This window comes from Ptiloglossa arizonensis, chromosome 1 (assembly GCF_051014685.1).
Source record: "Ptiloglossa arizonensis isolate GNS036 chromosome 1, iyPtiAriz1_principal, whole genome shotgun sequence".
NCBI lineage: Eukaryota > Metazoa > Arthropoda > Insecta > Hymenoptera > Colletidae > Ptiloglossa > Ptiloglossa arizonensis.
The window spans coordinates 29,587,373-29,605,540 of record NC_135048.1 but is presented as its reverse complement, the minus strand read 5'-3'; the positions used below and the strand labels follow the sequence as shown (position 1 = coordinate 29,605,540).

At 29.4% G+C, this 18,168-nt stretch overlaps 6 protein-coding genes across 11 annotated transcripts; 2 read left to right on the top strand and 4 right to left on the bottom strand.

Moving 5' to 3' along the window:
• Positions 1–40: 40 nt before the first annotated feature.
• Positions 41–2,394, bottom strand: LOC143146174 (putative ATPase N2B). Of its 5 annotated transcripts, none has more exons than XM_076310202.1 (8): positions 2,239–2,394; positions 1,760–2,147; positions 1,309–1,494; positions 991–1,232; positions 742–910; positions 524–664; positions 323–442; positions 41–251 (listed from the first exon to the last, which is right to left on the bottom strand). In XM_076310202.1, the coding sequence occupies exons 2-8, from the start codon at positions 2,129–2,131 to the stop codon at positions 129–131; spliced, it is 1,353 nt and encodes a 450-aa protein (XP_076166317.1). In that variant the 5' UTR covers positions 2,132–2,147; positions 2,239–2,394; the 3' UTR covers positions 41–128. The 5 variants fall into 5 exon arrangements, with proteins under 5 accessions (XP_076166317.1, XP_076166342.1, XP_076166326.1 ...); XM_076310227.1 differs by having other exon boundaries at positions 2,364–2,390; XM_076310211.1 differs by having other exon boundaries at positions 2,243–2,383.
• Positions 2,395–2,821: 427 nt separating this feature from the next.
• LOC143146209 (rab-like protein 3) lies at positions 2,822–4,616 on the bottom strand. Its single transcript, XM_076310296.1, has 5 exons — positions 4,329–4,616; positions 3,845–4,054; positions 3,619–3,767; positions 3,421–3,534; positions 2,822–3,343 (listed from the first exon to the last, which is right to left on the bottom strand). The coding sequence occupies exons 1-5, from the start codon at positions 4,393–4,395 to the stop codon at positions 3,167–3,169; spliced, it is 717 nt and encodes a 238-aa protein (XP_076166411.1). The 5' UTR covers positions 4,396–4,616; the 3' UTR covers positions 2,822–3,166.
• Tfiiealpha (transcription factor IIEalpha) lies at positions 4,436–6,833 on the top strand. The gene is made up of 8 exons (XM_076310251.1): positions 4,436–4,678; positions 4,883–5,055; positions 5,149–5,315; positions 5,390–5,518; positions 5,665–5,891; positions 5,955–6,159; positions 6,229–6,457; positions 6,539–6,833. The coding sequence occupies exons 2-8, from the start codon at positions 4,929–4,931 to the stop codon at positions 6,712–6,714; spliced, it is 1,260 nt and encodes a 419-aa protein (XP_076166366.1). The 5' UTR covers positions 4,436–4,678; positions 4,883–4,928; the 3' UTR covers positions 6,715–6,833.
• A 548-nt stretch (positions 6,834–7,381) lies between these two features.
• On the bottom strand, positions 7,382–9,776 carry Arr2 (arrestin 2). The gene is made up of 7 exons (XM_076307470.1): positions 9,621–9,776; positions 9,391–9,512; positions 9,002–9,301; positions 8,695–8,922; positions 8,436–8,624; positions 8,184–8,352; positions 7,382–8,091 (listed from the first exon to the last, which is right to left on the bottom strand). Exons 1-7 carry the CDS (start codon positions 9,685–9,687, stop codon positions 7,946–7,948), a joined length of 1,221 nt encoding a protein of 406 aa, XP_076163585.1. The 5' UTR covers positions 9,688–9,776; the 3' UTR covers positions 7,382–7,945.
• Positions 9,777–10,094: 318 nt separating this feature from the next.
• Positions 10,095–14,129, bottom strand: Akirin (akirin). The gene is made up of 5 exons (XM_076307483.1): positions 13,602–14,129; positions 12,606–12,805; positions 12,359–12,521; positions 12,221–12,277; positions 10,095–12,106 (listed from the first exon to the last, which is right to left on the bottom strand). The coding sequence occupies exons 1-4, from the start codon at positions 13,777–13,779 to the stop codon at positions 12,267–12,269; spliced, it is 552 nt and encodes a 183-aa protein (XP_076163598.1). The 5' UTR covers positions 13,780–14,129; the 3' UTR covers positions 10,095–12,106; positions 12,221–12,266.
• Positions 14,130–14,811: 682 nt separating this feature from the next.
• Apt1 (Acyl-protein thioesterase 1) lies at positions 14,812–17,988 on the top strand. Of its 2 annotated transcripts, none has more exons than XM_076327723.1 (7): positions 14,812–14,979; positions 15,315–15,346; positions 15,431–15,496; positions 15,580–15,627; positions 15,746–15,992; positions 16,061–16,225; positions 16,462–17,988. In XM_076327723.1, the coding sequence occupies exons 1-7, from the start codon at positions 14,926–14,928 to the stop codon at positions 16,507–16,509; spliced, it is 660 nt and encodes a 219-aa protein (XP_076183838.1). In that variant the 5' UTR covers positions 14,812–14,925; the 3' UTR covers positions 16,510–17,988. The 2 variants fall into 2 exon arrangements, with proteins under 2 accessions (XP_076183838.1, XP_076183844.1); XM_076327729.1 differs by having other exon boundaries at positions 16,061–16,233.
• The last annotated feature ends 180 nt before the right edge of the window (positions 17,989–18,168 follow it).

Here is an 18,168-nt window from a genome sequence, read left to right as displayed (position 1 = left end):
TGTAACAACATTTTCATGTTAAAATAATATTTGCCAAAAGCACTTTTAATAAGGATTTATAATTTATTGACTTAGATAAATATACTAGCAAAAGGAACTAATGAAATTTGTGCTAATTTGAATTACTATTATCTATGTTGTTGCCACATATCCCAATATTGTGCTGTTTGCATTTCTGAAAGTCGTGATATAGTACGATCAAAAGCAAAGAGTTCTTCTTCTCCAGTAAAAAGATTAGATTTATGGTCATCCTATAAATAATGCAAAAGAATAATATAATACATCTACATTTAGGAATATCTATTAATAACATTTAACTCACTGAACCATGTGATATTTTTAAATCATCCATTAGCATTCTTTTTTCATCTGTAAATTCATTTTCACCTTCTGGTACAAACAGTTTTGTATGCGGTACAGCTGCAGATATGACAACTCGTACCTAAACAATTTTTTCATTTGTATAATAAATTCCTGTAATCATGTAATTACTTAAAATCAATTGCTAAGGCTAGAACCTTACCCTATTATCATATAGTGTATCAATTAATGTAATAAATCTCCTAGTTTGAGATTTAAGTCGAAAATCTAGTTGTGGTACATCTCTTATAATGACTGTATGAAATACTTGACTAAGTTCTAGATAATCACTAGCACCAAGTGGCTACAAGAAAATGTAAGAATATACAAAAAGAAATAATACAACATATTGAAAATGGAAGAGGATATCAAAGAACCTACTCTATCACACAATTCTTTAAAAGTGGAATCCAACACTTGCCCACATGTTCTTTGAAAAGTAACATTGCGACCTCTTATACAAATGGTACGTTGTCTCACAACATCATTTTCCTTTGAGCATAAATACTTAAATACCTTATCTACATCATTTGTTGCATCTTTTCCTTTACTACAATAATTATCTACTTTATTTGATCTATATAAACAAATGCTTTGTCATATATTCTATTTATAAATATTTTTACATACATGAAATAAATTTTTTCATCGCTAAGTCCAGTTTTCAATCTATAATCAATACCTGAATCTAAAGAATTTACAATGCAATAATTTTTTAATATCTGTATAAATGGAATAAAATTTCCCCTTTGCAATCCATTCTTGTATAAATCATCTGGTGCTCTATTACTAGTTGCAATTACTATGACACCATTGCTAAACAGTTCAGTAAATAATCGTTTCAATATCATTGCATCTGCAATATCAGTTACCTGTGATATACATATCTTCTATTAATGTATGTTATTTTAAATCCTCTATATTCAATTATATGCTCTATTGTTAAACCTGAAACTCATCAAAACAGAGTAACCAAGCTTCTTCAGTAATGCTTCTGGCAACTGGTGGTATTGGATCAAATGGTTTGAGCTTTGTACTGCTAACATCGCGCACAATAGTTTTCTTCACTTCATGTACTTTATTATGTACATCCGCCATGAAAGAGTGAAAATGAACTCTTTTCTTTTTTTCAATCTGGAGTAATATGTATCATGACAATTATTTATTTGTTTTTAATTTAGAGGATTTATTTTACATTGTACTGCATATGGAAAGCCATTATGTAGTACCTTTATCACAGATTAAGAGTTTTCTTTATAACATTTCCTTTGCTATATAAAGTAAACCCTTTGTTGCTGAAAAATATTCTGAAAAATATTATGAATGTCAAGTTGATAACTAATAACAAAAAGTTTGGCTCCCCATGTGCACTACTTACTGGAACTGCAAAACGAGATACCTGGCAGCATTCATAGAAAAGATCCATCAACATTGTTTTTCCTCCACCTACTGCTCCATAAAGATATAATCCTTTTGGCGGCTGCCTCCTCTTTCTACCAAGCCATTTGTTTATCAGGCCAGATTCCTCTGGCTTGTATCCATTTATTTCTTCATAAATACCTTGTAAAGTTCCAGCAACTTTTAGCTGATGGTCATCTTTCATTAACTCTCCTTTTGCTACTTTATTCTTTAAAATAGCAATAGGACCATCTTTGTACAAGGTAGTATCATTACCATATCCATAATATTGTACAAAACCTGGTTGAAATCGTGCCAGAAAATTCGAAAGATAGTTCTGCTTTGGAAATTTCTTTGGAAACAAACAAATCATTCTAGAAGAAAACGTCCTATAAGAAAAAGGTCATTATTTGTTACTTATTTATATCACTTATACACGTGTTAATAATCGTCGAAAGAAAAGAGCAATTTCACTCTTACAAACAAATATTTAGCAAATTTGTGTTTAATTTAAAAAATCGGATTAAATTAACCAGATCGACTAGATGCGGTAAAACATTTAAGTTAATACGATCGGAGATATTAGCATATTCGATGGAAGTTACGTTTGACAGACGATCAGGTAACACGTATTAACCTTTATATTACGTTCGAAAATGCAATATATGTATCTACCTTAGAATAGAACACTCACACCAGGAAATTTAGAAAGGTAAGTATAAAGCATAATGTCCAGATATAATGAATTGATTAATCGAAGAATGCACATACAACTAAAATGTGTAAAACTTTCTTTCCACTTTTTCATTATTATATTACTATTTATATGTTTGTAGTATTTTGATATTAATAAACACAAATTGAGAACGAAACAGGAATCAGTTTTTGAAATGTTTTCTATCGCGCGCTACAGTGTGACGTAATCAAAAAAATTGTGAAAACATCCAATCCCGTCATATTTATTAATGATCGTTCATAAGAACGACAATAGACAAATGTAAAACCTTACTCACAAAGTAGAAATCGTGCAGTTCGATGAAAATTGGAACAGATGAAACGCGTCTTGTTTTTTAATATTTTAATAAAATAAATACTTTATACATATGATTTGGGAATTTATATAAATAGTTAATTATAAAATATATAGCCAATTATGCATTTAATAATTTTACAAAATTTTTAATACTAGTAATTTAAAATAATAGTTTTGAACACTTTAATTGCAGAGCAAAAATTGTGTCATCCAGGCTTAATATGTAACAATACAGTACACATAGCAGTTAAAGTGTTAATAGTCCATTTGTTAAAAATGCATACTTCATACACACTAAAAAAGTTTTGTATATTGAGAACTTCAAAAACTAAAAATCTGTTGGTTCTGTCATAAATTTGAAGAATTTAAAAACTTTCAATCATTATGATAAACTTTTGTACTGTATGGGGTATATATTGGCAATCGTCGTTTATCAGGACTAATTCCATCTCTTGACGAATAGTAACGTCTTTCAATAACTTTATCAAAAAATCTGCTTAATTTGACAGATGAGCTAGAGCCAGCAGCTAGTGACCTCACTTGACGACAGTCCTACAGGAACAGAATTAATTAGAACAAAATAATAATGTTAATGCAATCAATATTAAATAATGAAACTGCAGACATACCAAAAATATTTCATCAGCACCACATTCCTCTGCTATAGTTGAAGAACGTCTGTGAACATTTGATCTCACTTCTGCGATTAAGTCTAATTTTGTACCAACAACTAAAATTGGTATCTGTACAAAAAAAAAGATTTTCTTTATATAAAACAATGTTGCACAAGATTATATACACATACTTGTAGCAGTAATTTTTTATACCTGAGTAGTTCCTACAAATTTTTCAGGATCAAAATCATCAAATGGTTTTGATTTCATATAATTATTATCTTTAGTTAAAACTTCTTCAAGCCATTTTTGAAGATTCTGTTGAGACTTTCTGTTTGTTAAATCATGGACCAATATTATACCTATATCATTTGGAATAGTTTATAATGAAGTTCCTGAATTACAATCGTGATGTTATTTGAACATTTTAGGTAGATACCATTAGTTGGGTTGTAGAAGACAGATCTTGTATTTTTATGACTTTGACTTCCACCAATGTCCCATAATTCAATAAAATATCTTCTTTGATTAGGCGTTCCTTCCTTGTATTCATGTAATTTAACTTCTACAGAACAACCTATAGTCCATGAAGGATTACTAATAGGCTGTTGCTGACATATTAAATTTGTCAAAGATGTTTTTCCAACACCTACAGATAAAATAAAAAGAAATTAAATATTTAAAAAATCACAACGAAATATATACATATGAGAAAAGTACTAGTCATATAACCTATAAATGTTATAAAAATAATTAAAAAACAAGCAAAATATAATATCTGAGTCAAATAATAAATTATAGTAAATCGATTTAAAGCAATATATTGTTAAAAGTAATTACGATTTTATTCGTGTGACATTTGTCAAAATATAAATAATACAAATAAATATGTAAAGCATTTTACAACTGTTTAAAATACTTACCAGAATCACCAACAACAATAATTTTAACTTTATCTATTGCAGCCATTAATAATTGTTGGCAAACCATATGTAAATGAATTTTTTATGATCTTGTCATTTGACAGGTAATCATTTGGAAGTTTTTATCGTGAATACATAACCTAAAAATTATTGTAGTTATAAACAAGCGTCCGTCGGAACGGTACTTTATCGTTCTTAAACGATCGACGGAATAATGAATCTTGTCCTTTTGTTTTTTATTTCTTTTGCGAGGACGCACGCTTAATATTATAATGTATATTTTAATTTACTACTACTAACGCTGATTCAAGATATTTTGTGATAAAAGTACTATTTATGCAACTTTAAAGGTTAGAATTTCTTATTAAGAATTTAATTAAATCTAATAAAATGAATAAAACTCACATTAATATTTTTCCTTTAAAATTAACATAACGTCAATAATTTTCAAAGTAAATTGTAAAAATAAATAATTTTTAATTACATAAATTATTTTAATATTTTGAGTACTATTTATATGTAATGCATATTAATTACATTTTCTTTTCAATAAGTTTCAGCAATCTTTATAATATTTTATTATATGTAACCACAAGAAAAATGAGTGGTGAAGAACGACTTGTTACAGAAGTTCCCAGTAGTCTAAAGCAATTGGCACGTTTAGTTGTACGTGGATTTTATACAATAGAAGATGCATTGATTGTTGATATGTTAGTTAGAAATCCATGTATGTATACTATAGATAAAATACAGAATTATATTTGAAATAATATATATAAACTTATATTTTAATTAATCAGATTTTGTTTTATATGACCAGGTATGAAAGAAGATGACATATGTGAACTTTTGAAATTTGAACGTAAAATGTTAAGAGCTAGGATATCTACATTGCGTAATGATAAATTCATACAAGTGAGATTAAAAATGGAAACTGGTTCCGATGGAAAAGCACAAAAAGTTAACTATTATTTTATTAACTATAAGGTAAGGTATTAATAGACCATATGAATTTTATAATTTGTCCATTAAATAAATTTTTATATGTATCCATATTTTAGACTTTTGTAAATGTAGTAAAATATAAATTAGACTTAATGAGGAAAAGAATGGAAACTGAAGAACGAGATGCTACCAGTAGGGCAAGTTTTAAATGTACAAATTGTTTAAAAACATTTACTGATCTTGAGGTAAGTAAATTATTTTTTAACTCTACAACAACGTTTCTTAAATTTTTTAATTACACAATTATTTAAATGATTAATTTGAGAAATGCTGCTGTATAACCTTGCAAAATTATTAACCACGAGATATTTATTAATGTAACATAATGTAGGCAGATCAATTGTTTGATATGACCACTGGTGAATTTAGATGTACATTTTGTCGTGAAGTAGTGGAAGAAGATCAGTCTGCCCTTCCAAAGAAAGACTCAAGGCTGTTATTAGCCAAGTTTAATGAACAATTAGAACCTCTTTATATTTTATTAAGGGAAGTAGAAGGTATCAAGTTGGCTCCTGAAATATTAGAACCAGAACCAGTTGATATAAATACCATTAAAGGGTATGTATTTTTAATTAATTTTGTACAGCAATTGTTATGAACTTTATTTATATTTTTCTGTAGAATTGACACAAGGAAACCAAGTAGTCTAAGAGCACCTGGTGAACAATGGTCTGGTGAAGCTACAAGGTCGTCAGGTTTTATGGTAGAAGATACCAGAGTAGACGTTACAATCGGCGATGAATCCACCGATGATAACGCAGCAAATAGAAGAAAGGAAAGACCAATTTGGATGATGGAAAGTACAGTTATAAACTCCGATTCACAGGTATATTTTCAGCTGCTTTAATCATTTTGATCTTTTATTAACATTTCTACTGATAATCTTTGTCTTCAGCCCGATGGAGTCAATACACAAGAGAACATATTGGATAAAGCTGCAGCCACTGCCACTAATACAACTATGACGAATAATAAACAGGGTGAAGATATTATGTCTGTATTGTTAGCTCATGAAAAGAAGGGAGGCACGAATGCAGCAGCTGCTATAAAATCTGTATTACCTCAAGAATCTAGCGATAGTAGTGATAATGAAGAAGTTGCCGAAATGCAGGCCATTGATACAGGTGCGGTCCCTATAAATCGTTTTAAAAAAATTGTGATAGTATATGTTAAAAAAATATACACATTTTTTTTTAATTGTTTAGGAGATGTAGAAACAATGGATTCTGAAGATGATGATCTTGTACCAACCGTAACTGTCGCGGGGAAAACTGTTGCGATTGCAGATGTAAATGATACATTAATCGCAGAGATGACACCAGTAGAAAAAGAAGCATACATTCAGGCATATCAAGAATATTATTCTCATATGTATGACTAAACAGAATACAGTCAGCATTGTCAAATATGTAACAATGTTTTGCAAGACTGAACGGTTATTGAAATCCTTGTAATATTTTGTATAGTCATAAAATAAATAATTTTCTGGGTTTGGTAAAAATTGAGTTTCTTTCAACTCGACTAATTAAATATAAGAGGTTTATGTCAAAATTCTAAATAAATAAATTTAGATGTTCATATTTTGCAATGTTTATATTTTTCTTCTAATATATGAATTATAACTCAACATTGCTACCAGTCTTCTGAATTTGGTAAAAATTGAGTTTCTTTCAACTCGACTAATTAAATATAAAAGCTTTATGTCATAATTCTAAATAAATAAATTTAGATATTCGCATTTTGCAATGTTTATATTCTTCTTCTAATATACGGATTATAACTCAACAATGCTATCGGTTTTCTGGGTTTGGTAAAAATTGAGTTTCTTTCAACTCGACTAATTAAATATAAAAGCTTTATGTCATAATTCTAAATAAATAAATTTAGATATTCGCATTTTGCAATGTTTATATTCTTCTTCTAATATACGGATTATAACTCAACAATGCTATCGGTTTTCTGGGTTTGGTAAAAATTGAGTTTCTTTCGACTCAACTAATTAAATATAAAAGGTTTATGTCATAATTCTAAATAAATAAATTCAGATGTTCGCATTTTGCAATGTTTATATTTTTCTTCTAATATACAGATTATAACTCAACAATGCTATCAGTTTGTAATAAATGAACATTTACAGACACGTTATAATCACAATAAATCAAAATTTAAAACATACACGTCACTTCTGGTAAGGCGGGAAAGTTTTAAACTTAGCCGAATAAAAATTATTTATAAAGCTTACTTGAAATTTTTTTTGTTCGCCTTCGCGTGAATTTCTAACCGACCACCACTATCGGATAGAAATTCTCAGACAATATATATTTTTATGTGATACTTTTCGTTTTTTTTTTAATATTTTTTTGTTACATTTTTCCCTTATATTAATATTTATTTACTCCCATAGGTCGCTGCACACATTATTCTTTCTATAATTTTTCAGCATAATTTACATCAAAAGAATCCTAGAAACGACGCATTCTACATATATACAATGTTTTATAATATATTCTACTAAATTAATATCAATCTATTGCGTTTTGAGTTAAATGTATTATAAAGTATAGCAAATCTAAGATTTTTTTGAAGTAAATATTTGCCTTATTGAGAATAATTTATTCTGGCTCGTTCAAACGCAGACGAGCAAAGTCTTCAAACACGATATTATCATCATCGTCATTAGAATAGCAAGAATTCTCATAACGTGCCCTCTCAACGCTCTTGTTCTTCTTCAACATAGCCTTTTCTTTTTCCACAGCGCCTATAATAAAAAATAAAAAGTATATTACGAGTGTTATAATATAAAACTAGAGGTAAATTCTTCCGTTATTACGATTATTAAAGTGTGTTTACCTGGAGCAGGGTGCATTAATTTAAGTGGAACATCTGTAACCAATTCTCCTCCCAAGGTACCACAGTTCAGTTTTACTCGTACAGAATAAGAGATAACAATACCCATGGCATCACTAGGAGTTTTACCCTCAGCAACCATCGTCGAAGATGCAAGATTCACGTCATCATCCTGAATTTCAAATAAAAAAAGATGAAATGAAAATAGCATAAGCTAAAGTAAATTTCTGTTTACTAAAGTGATTTTTTCTATACTTTTAGATGTCCATCAAGAGCAATGCCACGGCGATCTTTGTTGCTGCTAGCCAAAGGCACAAGATAGAACTGCTTTGTAAAGGATGCACCAGGTGTAATCGGACAACCTTCACGTGTTTCTAAGCTAGCCACATTCCGAGAAAATTGAGTATTAACCATTGTTACCTCGCAATGCTGTACTACAAATAGCTGAAAAATGCAATGCGTTAAAATGTAATGTAAAACATAGTGTTAACATTATGGTATACAGTTTAAATACCTTGATATTTTTTACTGCTTTACGTGAGTTGTTGGTAACAATAACGTTTGCAGCTACTTTTTCTCCATGGTAGTAAATTTCCCTGTCAAGTGTAACTTCAAGATTCAATTTACCCTGAGAGAAAGTGAATCCCTTGGAAACAAGAGAGCTAGGTAATTTACGTCCTCGTGTAGGTGGAGCATATTGCAGTTTCTTTATCGTCAATGCAACAGATGATCTTTTGTGTCCCTATATAGAAATTGTAATTTTCTTTCACATATGTTTTGTATTGTGATAAACAAGTGTATCATTTTGATTAATGCATTACCTTGTCTTCTTCATGTTCGCCTACAAAGATTTTGATAGTGTACTCAACTCCCAATGGTTTGCCTTGATCATCATCACCAGGCTGTAGAGTAACTGAGCTAGGAGAGTTCTGTGGAAATTGGAACAAGAATGGATATGCAGTAGTTCCAAGTCGTTTTAGAAGACGTTCCTGGACAGGAGTCATATCTTGTTTTTCTTTCTTTATCGGCACTATTTGCTCACGAGCTAAAACGAGTTCTTTGCTGAATTTTACACCCATGACCTCGTCCTCTTCGCGGCCATAGCGGAAAGTTGTTGAAATCTTTAAAATATATCAATAAATTATATATTACATTTTTGACATCAATGTTTGTAGATATCAGTTACAAATAAGAGAGATGTTTTTTTTACCTGTCCATAAACTTTTCGTCCTTGAAGATAATCATTTTCAACAACAACAATGCCATCAATAGGATCTACGCTGTCCAAATGGTCGATGAAGTCCCTTTTCCCGAGGTAAACTGTAACTTTTCCTATAAATGGTACAGAAGCATAGTGTTTTTAGAAATTCAATTTTAATTTTAAGATAGTAGTATGTTGCTAAGTATTGATGTCTTAAGCATCATTATTCTATCACTTACCATTTGGAGTAGTCTTCTTGAATACTTTGATCGCAAGAACGCAAGCTAAAAACAAGAAGGGAAACATTTTTCTAATCAAATGAATTAGCAGTAGTTTGTTTCCCAACCAGAAGTGACGGTCTTTTAGCACAAACACGGAGCTTCATATAGTCCTGAAGGGGCTTCTTTACCTGAAGCCATACTACTATAATAGCATTATTTTATTACACAAGATAGATAATGAGATTAGAACACACATGTAAGATTTTTGTTACGTGCATTGCAGAGAACTCACTCAGTAGCTCATGCACTTTCAACCGGGAAGGTGATAAAATTTAAAAGTAGTGCAAGAGTTTGTTTAATGTTTGGTTTAGTGCATGGAACAATATTTTGTAAATATTCACAAAAGTTACTAAAATTATAGAATACTCAAATTAATTAGATTTCTAAATAGAAATATTTTGTTTATATGTACATGCAACTATTCAGAGGCTAAAATAAAAAAATACACTTTATCAGTCTTAGACTTGTATTTATTTCGATAATAAGTGCTTACATAATATAATATGGAGGTATTTTAATTGAAATTAAATCCCCTGAATAATTGAGGAATTACTTCGGTATATTTTTTCACAAATTTTTCTTAATGGTAAACAATATCTATCGTTTCTCAAGTAGGTATTTCTTATCATTAATAACTAAAACCACTTGTATTCCTTTCTCTTTTCACATTCAGTAATCTGTAAACACTTGGTATATCATGTACACACTATTGTGCGAACACTATTTAGTATTGTGTTCCCAAATCGTTCTGGTAACTGAAAGACACCTTTTTTCTGAATGAATAAGGCAATTGTTAATGCCCCTCTTCAAAATGTAATTTCACAGATGAAGAAACAATTATTTTTTCGATATATACTTCTTAGATAGTAGTAACACAAATTTGTAACGTGCTGACTCCTTCAGATAAATGTTTCTTGGTGCTCAATGCTTTCTTGATATGAATAAATTTCATGCCACAACAACAAAAAATGCATGCAGCAACCAAGAAAACCTCATTCACATTAATTGTAGTTTATCATTGGATATTTTTTTTTATTTTTTTAAGTAAAAAAAAAAGGATGGAAAAGCCAGAATCAGCGCAAGAAAATGATATACGATATAGAAACGAATGATTATAAACTAAAAAATTTTAAGATCAATATCAGTAAGTAATATATACTAGAATTATCGCGATAAATATGTCTAATAATAGGCACAGTTAAAGTATAGATATAATATATTCATTATTCAGTGTTTTATTATGCTACAGAAAGTCGTTGCTACCAGGGAACAGAAATATTTGCCAAATTTTATGAAATCTTTATTTCAAATACTCATTTTTGACAATATGTTCGTACAATGCTACAGACTATATGTTACTTCGACCTCTTTACAAATTTTCACATTTGTATTTTAAATGGGACCATTTTTCTAATAAAATTTTTTGCAATACATAAGCAAATTCAAATAAATGTAACTTTTTATGACAAATAAATGATACATCATGAAATAATATTTTTGAGATTTTAAGAATCATCTCTTTCATCTTTATAAAAAAAAAAGTAATTTTTCATATCTACTTAAAGCATTTTTGATACTTTAATTCTATAAATTATGTATGTTATTAAGTTCGAACACATCCATTTTTGGGGAATGTTGCTCACAATGGTAATTTTTACATGCAATAAATCATACATAAAATAAAACAAACATTTCATATCATGACCGTAAAAATAAAGTTTTCTAAATATTTAGATTATATTCATGTTATATTTTCTAGAAATAATATATAATTAAAACTTCATAAAAACAACTTTCCCCGATATATAGTTTTATATCTCTTTTCATATGGACAGTACTTTTTGCGAAAGACTTCGATGCACATTCTTCCATGTTTGAATTACAAGAGTATTTGTTATTGCATGTAATTGAGCAATATCTAATACAATGTACCATTAAATCAATAAAAAATTGTTTGTATTCTTACTTTATAATTCGTTACGTTCTCAGTTATAATGTGCAAGAAATAAACATTTACCTAATTTGAATTAATTATGTGACATTACAGAGCCCTGTGCAAGCCAAAGAAATTTTGTAGCTACTGACTTTAAGCATAGTTATGCACTGTGTCTAACTTCTGTATGTATTAATATTTGTACATAACTACAATTACAGTACAGTTCCCTGATACCAGCGCATTTCTAACATCAGCCAGTACAAATATTGTTAGTTCATGTAAATTCAATAGTATACACTGTAGATTTTTGTAGTATCATTGCTGTTGCTGCAAACCTACTAAACTTACATTACTAATTTTTTTTCATTTTTTACCAGACACGTTTTCTTTTTTTATTTTTTTAAACTAAATCATAGTATGAATTTTTTTAAAGGCGTTTTCTCGAACGAGGTGGTGCTGCATACCTCGACTTAAACTTCAAGCAAAATTTGTCTCACACAGTAGAAATCTATAATTATAAAAGAAAGGATCAACAGAAAATTTTAGTAGATTCATTAAGGAACTGAACACTTGTTTTACACAGTTGAAATAATAAAAGTTTGGATATATATATATATCTCACCTAATATTCTTCACAGAAACATGTCCTTATAAATAAGAATCTTGTTTTAGGATAGATCTAAAATATAAAATGTTTTTAAATAACACGTATTTGGAAATATAATAAAGAATACTTCTATAAACTCTAAACATTACTTACAACTTGGCGCAGCTGCAGATTCAAATCTCTTCTGTATCTGATCATACGTAAATTTAACAAAAGCATCATACTGCTCAGAGAGTTTCATATTTAGAATCTGATCATATTCTTCTCGAATCTGTGTTTCTTGTTCCTTGAGCATTCGCTCGCAAATCAAACCAACCTTTGAAATAATAAATTATTTAATTAGATTTGACACTGTTGTTGCTACAAATTATATCTCCTAAATAATATATATTATATGTACCTGTTTGAATGTAAATAAGGGTTTCTCCTTTCCACTAGGATTATAACTACATGAATTTGAACCACACGCAGATGGACTAGAAGGGCTAGCAGGACCTTCCATATCTGAAGAATCACCACTATTGTTTTGAGGACTAAAATGCAATTGTTTGCGTCGGTGCAGTCTCCGAATTTCTTCTCTTATATTGGCAGCCATTTTCTCTGTATATAAATAATATTTTTATTTAAGATACTGTATCTATTTAGAAGATTACATGTTTTATATTAACCTTTCAAAGAATCTTGTTCACATAAATCACATAAGTGTAACATTCGATTGACACAATGTTTAAAACTAATAGTAATAGATATATCTACTAAGTCTATTCAACCTAATTAGTTTAATAATATTGAAGTTAAAGATATCATTGAATTTACAATATTTATTTCAAGCATCTACAATGAATAAAATCTAATATTTATAAACTAATAGGTAGTATTAATGTTGTGAAAAATAATTGTTATTGAATGATTAAGCATATTTATCTTTGATAATATAAATTTGAAGAAATGTTGAGAACAATAATGCAAAGTATTGGAAATATATGCAGCAGTTTTTGTTTTTAATTTATGTTTCATAGAATTCAAAAACATGATAACTATTCGGTAACAAATAGTAATTTTTCAAAAAAATAGAATTACAAATAATTTCTAAAAGTTAAAATAAATTTTCAAATAATGTGTAAAACAATTGTATATAAATAAGGAGAAGAGGGTGGTTAATTTCCCGATGTCCGTTACTACATTACCATATGATTTACGCGTCTCCCCCTCCAAAACGCCCTACCCTTTCCCCTCTCCTCTTTCTAAACGTCATGAAATCAAGTTTTAAATCGCTGGAACGGCCTCCTACCGATCCCTTCTCTCTGTCACATTGTGGCAAGGAAATAGAAAGAAACGGGGGGAAAAATAAAAGATACAATAAAAAGGAAAATGGCCGTAGCTTATACTTAATTACCAGGCGTCAGTTTATGGGTTACTTCGCCGAAAGGCGAGGGATTCTGTGGCCTAGAATTGGCTTGCGTCGATGTACCGGGGGAAACACACATTGGTACGCATCTTCGTCGTTTACTAGGACGTCCATGACTATGCACCGGGTCGAACTCCAAAGATCTCTTTAGAGTGGCGCAGGCCATTTCTACCGTTCACCGTCCTGGTTCACGACTGACACCCACAGATAATTATGGGCTTAGCCCGCGAGCAACGATGATTATGCCGAAAAATACAGCAAAACCACCGTGTACGCGCACCGCCTGAATAGTTTCTTTAAATGCACTCTAGCTGTTCTGACTTCCTTCGTGCCGATCTCCGCGGATTTCTTCGTACTTCGACCAGGCTGCACCAAAACAAACACTGCGGTAAAACAATATGGCTGGCAACCACGGTTCATCGGCTAGGAACGACCACGGAGCGAATGTCTCGACCATTCAGAGCACCATCTTTTCACTGGGCTACTGCTTGCATTCCGAAATGTATACGTCGCAGACTCGACTGAACGAGTCTCTTTGCTTCTGATTGGTCGATACATTGCACGATGGCGCTCTGTGCATATCCTTCCTCCGACCTTCTTTAATTGAAATACGAAAATTCAAAGATTTGCATATCTTTGGAAATTTACAATTCAAAGCATATTGTTTTAATCATTGATCTCTTTAGACATTCACAGGATAAATAAAATCAATGAACATTCTGACAACGATCACTTTTCCTGATTGAAACTAGTCATTTAAATTTAAAATACATACGACTGTTTAGTGGATTTAAAAAATGTCGAAAATTTTGAAATTGTTAGCACATTGCCATTTGTATCTGACTTGAAAATTCCAAAAATTCTAAAAGTTTCGTAAAAGCAAATGTTTACATAATGAAAAGACATTTAAATTGAGAATTGCATCGCTTCTTGGAAATGCGTATTCCCTGACGAACATCATTGTGTGAATATTAAATTTATAATCAATTTTTTACATTGTCGGGCAGTTAATTGATTTGTTATAAATAAATTTCGCTATTTTATGTAACTCCATGAATCTTTTATGACAATAAAATATTTTGCAATTATTATATCGATGATGGGCAATTCCACAGGTTTGTGCAATATGATAGTTTTCATTTGAAAATCATCTCATAAAGCATGCGCATAACTTCCGTCTATCCCCCATCTGTTCACTTTGGGGAATTTTAAGCGGTGACAAGATCTTCTGCCATTCTATATTGACAATTTTTACCAAATTGTTATACAGTTTATCCTTTATTTCGCAGCCCGTCCAAAAACACGACGAATAATGACATCGATGAGCCCTGTGGTGATTGCAGCTACGGCTAGGCACACAGCGACAGTAAGTAGAAAATGGTATATTTTTCAATAAACCTTCTTTTTGGTTATACTTAGCGCAAATCTTAATTATCCATAAGTTAATTATTCTTGACATAACATTTTCATATAAACTTCAAATGTCCGAACTATATTTTTTTTATTCCAATTTTCTGCTTTATATTGAATATTTTTAATATCTTTTAAAGTTGAAAGGTCTTGATAATAAAAATGGTTTTTTAAAGCAATGAATATTTCACTATGTGTGAAAATATTTAAAGAAATAAAGATAAATAATATTATGTATTTAGACAATTTTATTGATTTTATACAATAAAATTTTATTGCATGTTGTTACAGCTCATATTTTTCCATGGATTGGGTGATACAGGGTACGACGTAATGTATTATATAATACAATAGTAATAATGTAATTCTGTAATGTATATCTATATGAATTCTATTTACTTGTATAGACATGGCTGGGCTAGTTCCATGAGTGCAGTACGATTACCTCATATTAAAGTTATTTGTCCTACAGCGTATGTATACTTTTAATAAAAAAATAATTAAATATAAACAAATAGAATGAGAAAAATTAATATATAATTCTATTTTATTATAGACCAACAATGCCAGTGACATTAAACGCTGGATTTAGAATGCCTTCTTGGTGAGTGAATTAAATAACTATATACAACAAATTGAGGTATATTGTTCATTGATATTAAAGTACGAATAGAAATATATGTAACAATATTAAAAATAGATTTATGCATTAATGAATGTAGGTTTGACTTAAGAACTTTGGACCCAAGTGGAGTTGAAGATGAAGAGGGTATACGCAAAGCTGCAGGAATGGTACACTCTTTAATTGCAGAAGAAGTTGCAGCAGGGATACCTACAAAGCGCATTGTTCTTGGTGGTTTTAGTCAGGGTGGTGCTCTTGCTATATATAGTGCTTTTACATTTCCAGAACCTTTAGCTGGTGTTATAGCTTTATCGTGTTGGCTTCCTTTGCATCAAAAATTTCCTGCTGTATGTATTAAATAAGAAATATAATACAAAATAATACTGTAGTGTTTATAATATTACATATTTCTTAGGAAGCAATAGGAAATAGAAACACTCCATTGCTACAATGTCATGGTAACTGTGATCCAATAGTACCATACAGATGGGGCCAAATGACAGCATCCTATCTCAAGCAATTCATGACGCAAGCAGAATTTAAAACGTATAGAGGAATGATGCATGCATCTTGTGATGAGGTAAGAATGTATGTGTACTTTTATACATTTTATGATTTATAGTAGATCAGAATTGTTAACAAAATATAGTTGAAGTTACAAAATTTAATCCACGAACATTAGTAAAAAACTTATTTTATACATTATGATTATTCTACTATTTCTAAAAGTTGAATGGATGATTTAAATAAATAATAAGAAAAAAATTAAATTCTAAATTATTTATAAATGTTTGATAATAATTATTGCATTCACAGGAAATGCGTGACATGAAGAAATTCATCGAAAAAGTTTTGAAGCCGTAATAATTTTATTAAACATAATAATGTTTAAAGCGTTAACCTTATTACTTTATTGTTCTTTATTAAATTAATTACTTCCAAACTTTACTGCTACTTAAGTCTAGTGCTTGGTGAAAAAGTAAAGACAGCAGTAGATGAAAATGTTTAAAATCCTAAAAATATTCAAACAGTACTAGTAATGAAATATTACTTGTAGTAAATATTTATTTTTAATCTCTTGTCATTTATGTTTGTTCACTTGATTTTTTGTTGTTTTAAGATACCAAAGTTGTTACCATAATATTTCCAAACTCTAATTTTACAATGCACATTGATAGTCATCAGCATTTCTTGCTCTAATTCTAAATGTTTTACTATACCGGTAATAGCATTTGAAAAGAACATTTTTCATAAAATTTTGATTACATTAAATTTATTTGTGTAAACAAATCACGATTAAATTCAAATTAAGAGGAATTTAGTAGAAAAAGATTATACTTTCAAATCATTATTAAATAAAATTTTCATTTTATAATATATGTAATAATTTTTGTTAGTTTAGTTTTATTTTGTAAAAGACGTCCATAACAATATAAATGAAAATCTTAATTTATATATTTGGATAATTATAAGCATTTAGATATTCTTTATAATATTTCCATTTTATATAATTTATATATATAATGTACAAACATTACTATTTATGAAACAATGACTTTTGTAGAAATGTTGTCTAGGAGACAGTAACATGGCCATGTAATCTGTGGTTACAAAATATAGTTTTGAAATCAACAAATTCAATCATTTTTAGCAAACTACATATGTATTTGCAAACACTAATTGCAAAAGATGTGTACATCAGGCATGATAACATTGATACATGTATAAGTACAAAAGTACTATCCTTACAGTACTTATTTTAGGTTTACTCAAATGGTACTATTATAAATAAGAACAATCACGTTTATCATTATTTATTAATCAAGTATTTAACTGAAAAGCAATACTAGGTACATAATACAACATAAAGATAATCATTTGTACCATTTAATTATATTATTGAAACACGACAAACCATGCTTACTATGTGAACATTTCTCTTTGTTCGCTATTTTATATAAAGGTATATTGTTATACAACTATTGAAATCATATGATCGATTTCCCTACATTAGCATTTATTATCAGAGTAAAATCATTATTTTTTGCCTTTTATTTAACTTTTCCAATAAAAAATTATAGTGGCTGTGATTTGCTAGCATTACTATCACAGAATAGTTAATTCCTTAATATTATTGTAAATGATATGTGTGAAGTATATTTCAAGAATTATAAGTTCAATCAAGTGGTTTACTGCTTTGTGAAGAATAATGGAGAACACAAGGTAGTATTAAATATTTTTAAGATTATGAATATTTTGTACCTTCATTATTTACCCCTGTTCTTAATTTATTGTAAAAGATCATGTTATATGAATAAATTTTTTGTTATCAGTTCCAGACGATTCATGCTCCACAAATTGTTGATAATTCAATAGTAATTATAATTAAAGGTTTAAAAAAAGATTCTTGAACTTCAAATAATAGTTAAACTTTAATTGTTAAAATACTATTGTAATTGATTACCAAATAGTGAACTTCGAATAATAAAGTGTATTTTTTCTAAATACCGCTAATAATAATGG

What these genes read in the sequence shown, in the direction of transcription:
- LOC143146174 (XM_076310202.1), bottom strand. Translation starts at nt 2,131, where the DNA reads ATGATTTGTTTGTTTCCAAAGAAATTTCCAAAGCAGAACTATCTTTCG. An exon ending in GATGAAAAAATTTATTTCAT is followed by an intron (nt 911 to 990) that starts GTATGTAAAAAT and finishes TAATTATTGTAG; the next exon opens with TAAAGGAAAAGATGCAACAA. An exon ending in ATACACTATATGATAATAGG is followed by an intron (nt 443 to 523) that starts GTAAGGTTCTAG and finishes AAAATTGTTTAG; the next exon opens with GTACGAGTTGTCATATCTGC.
- LOC143146209 (XM_076310296.1), bottom strand. Translation starts at nt 4,395, where the DNA reads ATGGTTTGCCAACAATTATTAATGGCTGCAATAGATAAAGTTAAAATT. An exon ending in CTTCTACAACCCAACTAATG is followed by an intron (nt 3,768 to 3,844) that starts GTATCTACCTAA and finishes CAAATGATATAG; the next exon opens with GTATAATATTGGTCCATGAT. An exon ending in AATTTGTAGGAACTACTCAG is followed by an intron (nt 3,535 to 3,618) that starts GTATAAAAAATT and finishes TTTTTTGTACAG; the next exon opens with ATACCAATTTTAGTTGTTGG.
- Tfiiealpha (XM_076310251.1), top strand. Translation starts at nt 4,929, where the DNA reads ATGAGTGGTGAAGAACGACTTGTTACAGAAGTTCCCAGTAGTCTAAAG. An exon ending in ATTATTTTATTAACTATAAG is followed by an intron (nt 5,316 to 5,389) that starts GTAAGGTATTAA and finishes TCCATATTTTAG; the next exon opens with ACTTTTGTAAATGTAGTAAA. An exon ending in GATATAAATACCATTAAAGG is followed by an intron (nt 5,892 to 5,954) that starts GTATGTATTTTT and finishes ATTTTTCTGTAG; the next exon opens with AATTGACACAAGGAAACCAA.
- Arr2 (XM_076307470.1), bottom strand. Translation starts at nt 9,687, where the DNA reads ATGTTTCCCTTCTTGTTTTTAGCTTGCGTTCTTGCGATCAAAGTATTC. An exon ending in GCGAACATGAAGAAGACAAG is followed by an intron (nt 8,923 to 9,001) that starts GTAATGCATTAA and finishes ATTTCTATATAG; the next exon opens with GGACACAAAAGATCATCTGT. An exon ending in AAGCAGTAAAAAATATCAAG is followed by an intron (nt 8,625 to 8,694) that starts GTATTTAAACTG and finishes TGCATTTTTCAG; the next exon opens with CTATTTGTAGTACAGCATTG.
- Akirin (XM_076307483.1), bottom strand. Translation starts at nt 13,779, where the DNA reads ATGGCCTGCGCCACTCTAAAGAGATCTTTGGAGTTCGACCCGGTGCAT. An exon ending in AACCCATAAACTGACGCCTG is followed by an intron (nt 12,806 to 13,601) that starts GTAATTAAGTAT and finishes ATTTATATACAG; the next exon opens with AGAAAATGGCTGCCAATATA. An exon ending in CCTTATTTACATTCAAACAG is followed by an intron (nt 12,522 to 12,605) that starts GTACATATAATA and finishes ATTATTTCAAAG; the next exon opens with GTTGGTTTGATTTGCGAGCG.
- Apt1 (XM_076327723.1), top strand. Translation starts at nt 14,926, where the DNA reads ATGACATCGATGAGCCCTGTGGTGATTGCAGCTACGGCTAGGCACACA. An exon ending in AAAGTTATTTGTCCTACAGC is followed by an intron (nt 15,497 to 15,579) that starts GTATGTATACTT and finishes ATTTTATTATAG; the next exon opens with ACCAACAATGCCAGTGACAT. An exon ending in GGATTTAGAATGCCTTCTTG is followed by an intron (nt 15,628 to 15,745) that starts GTGAGTGAATTA and finishes TAATGAATGTAG; the next exon opens with GTTTGACTTAAGAACTTTGG.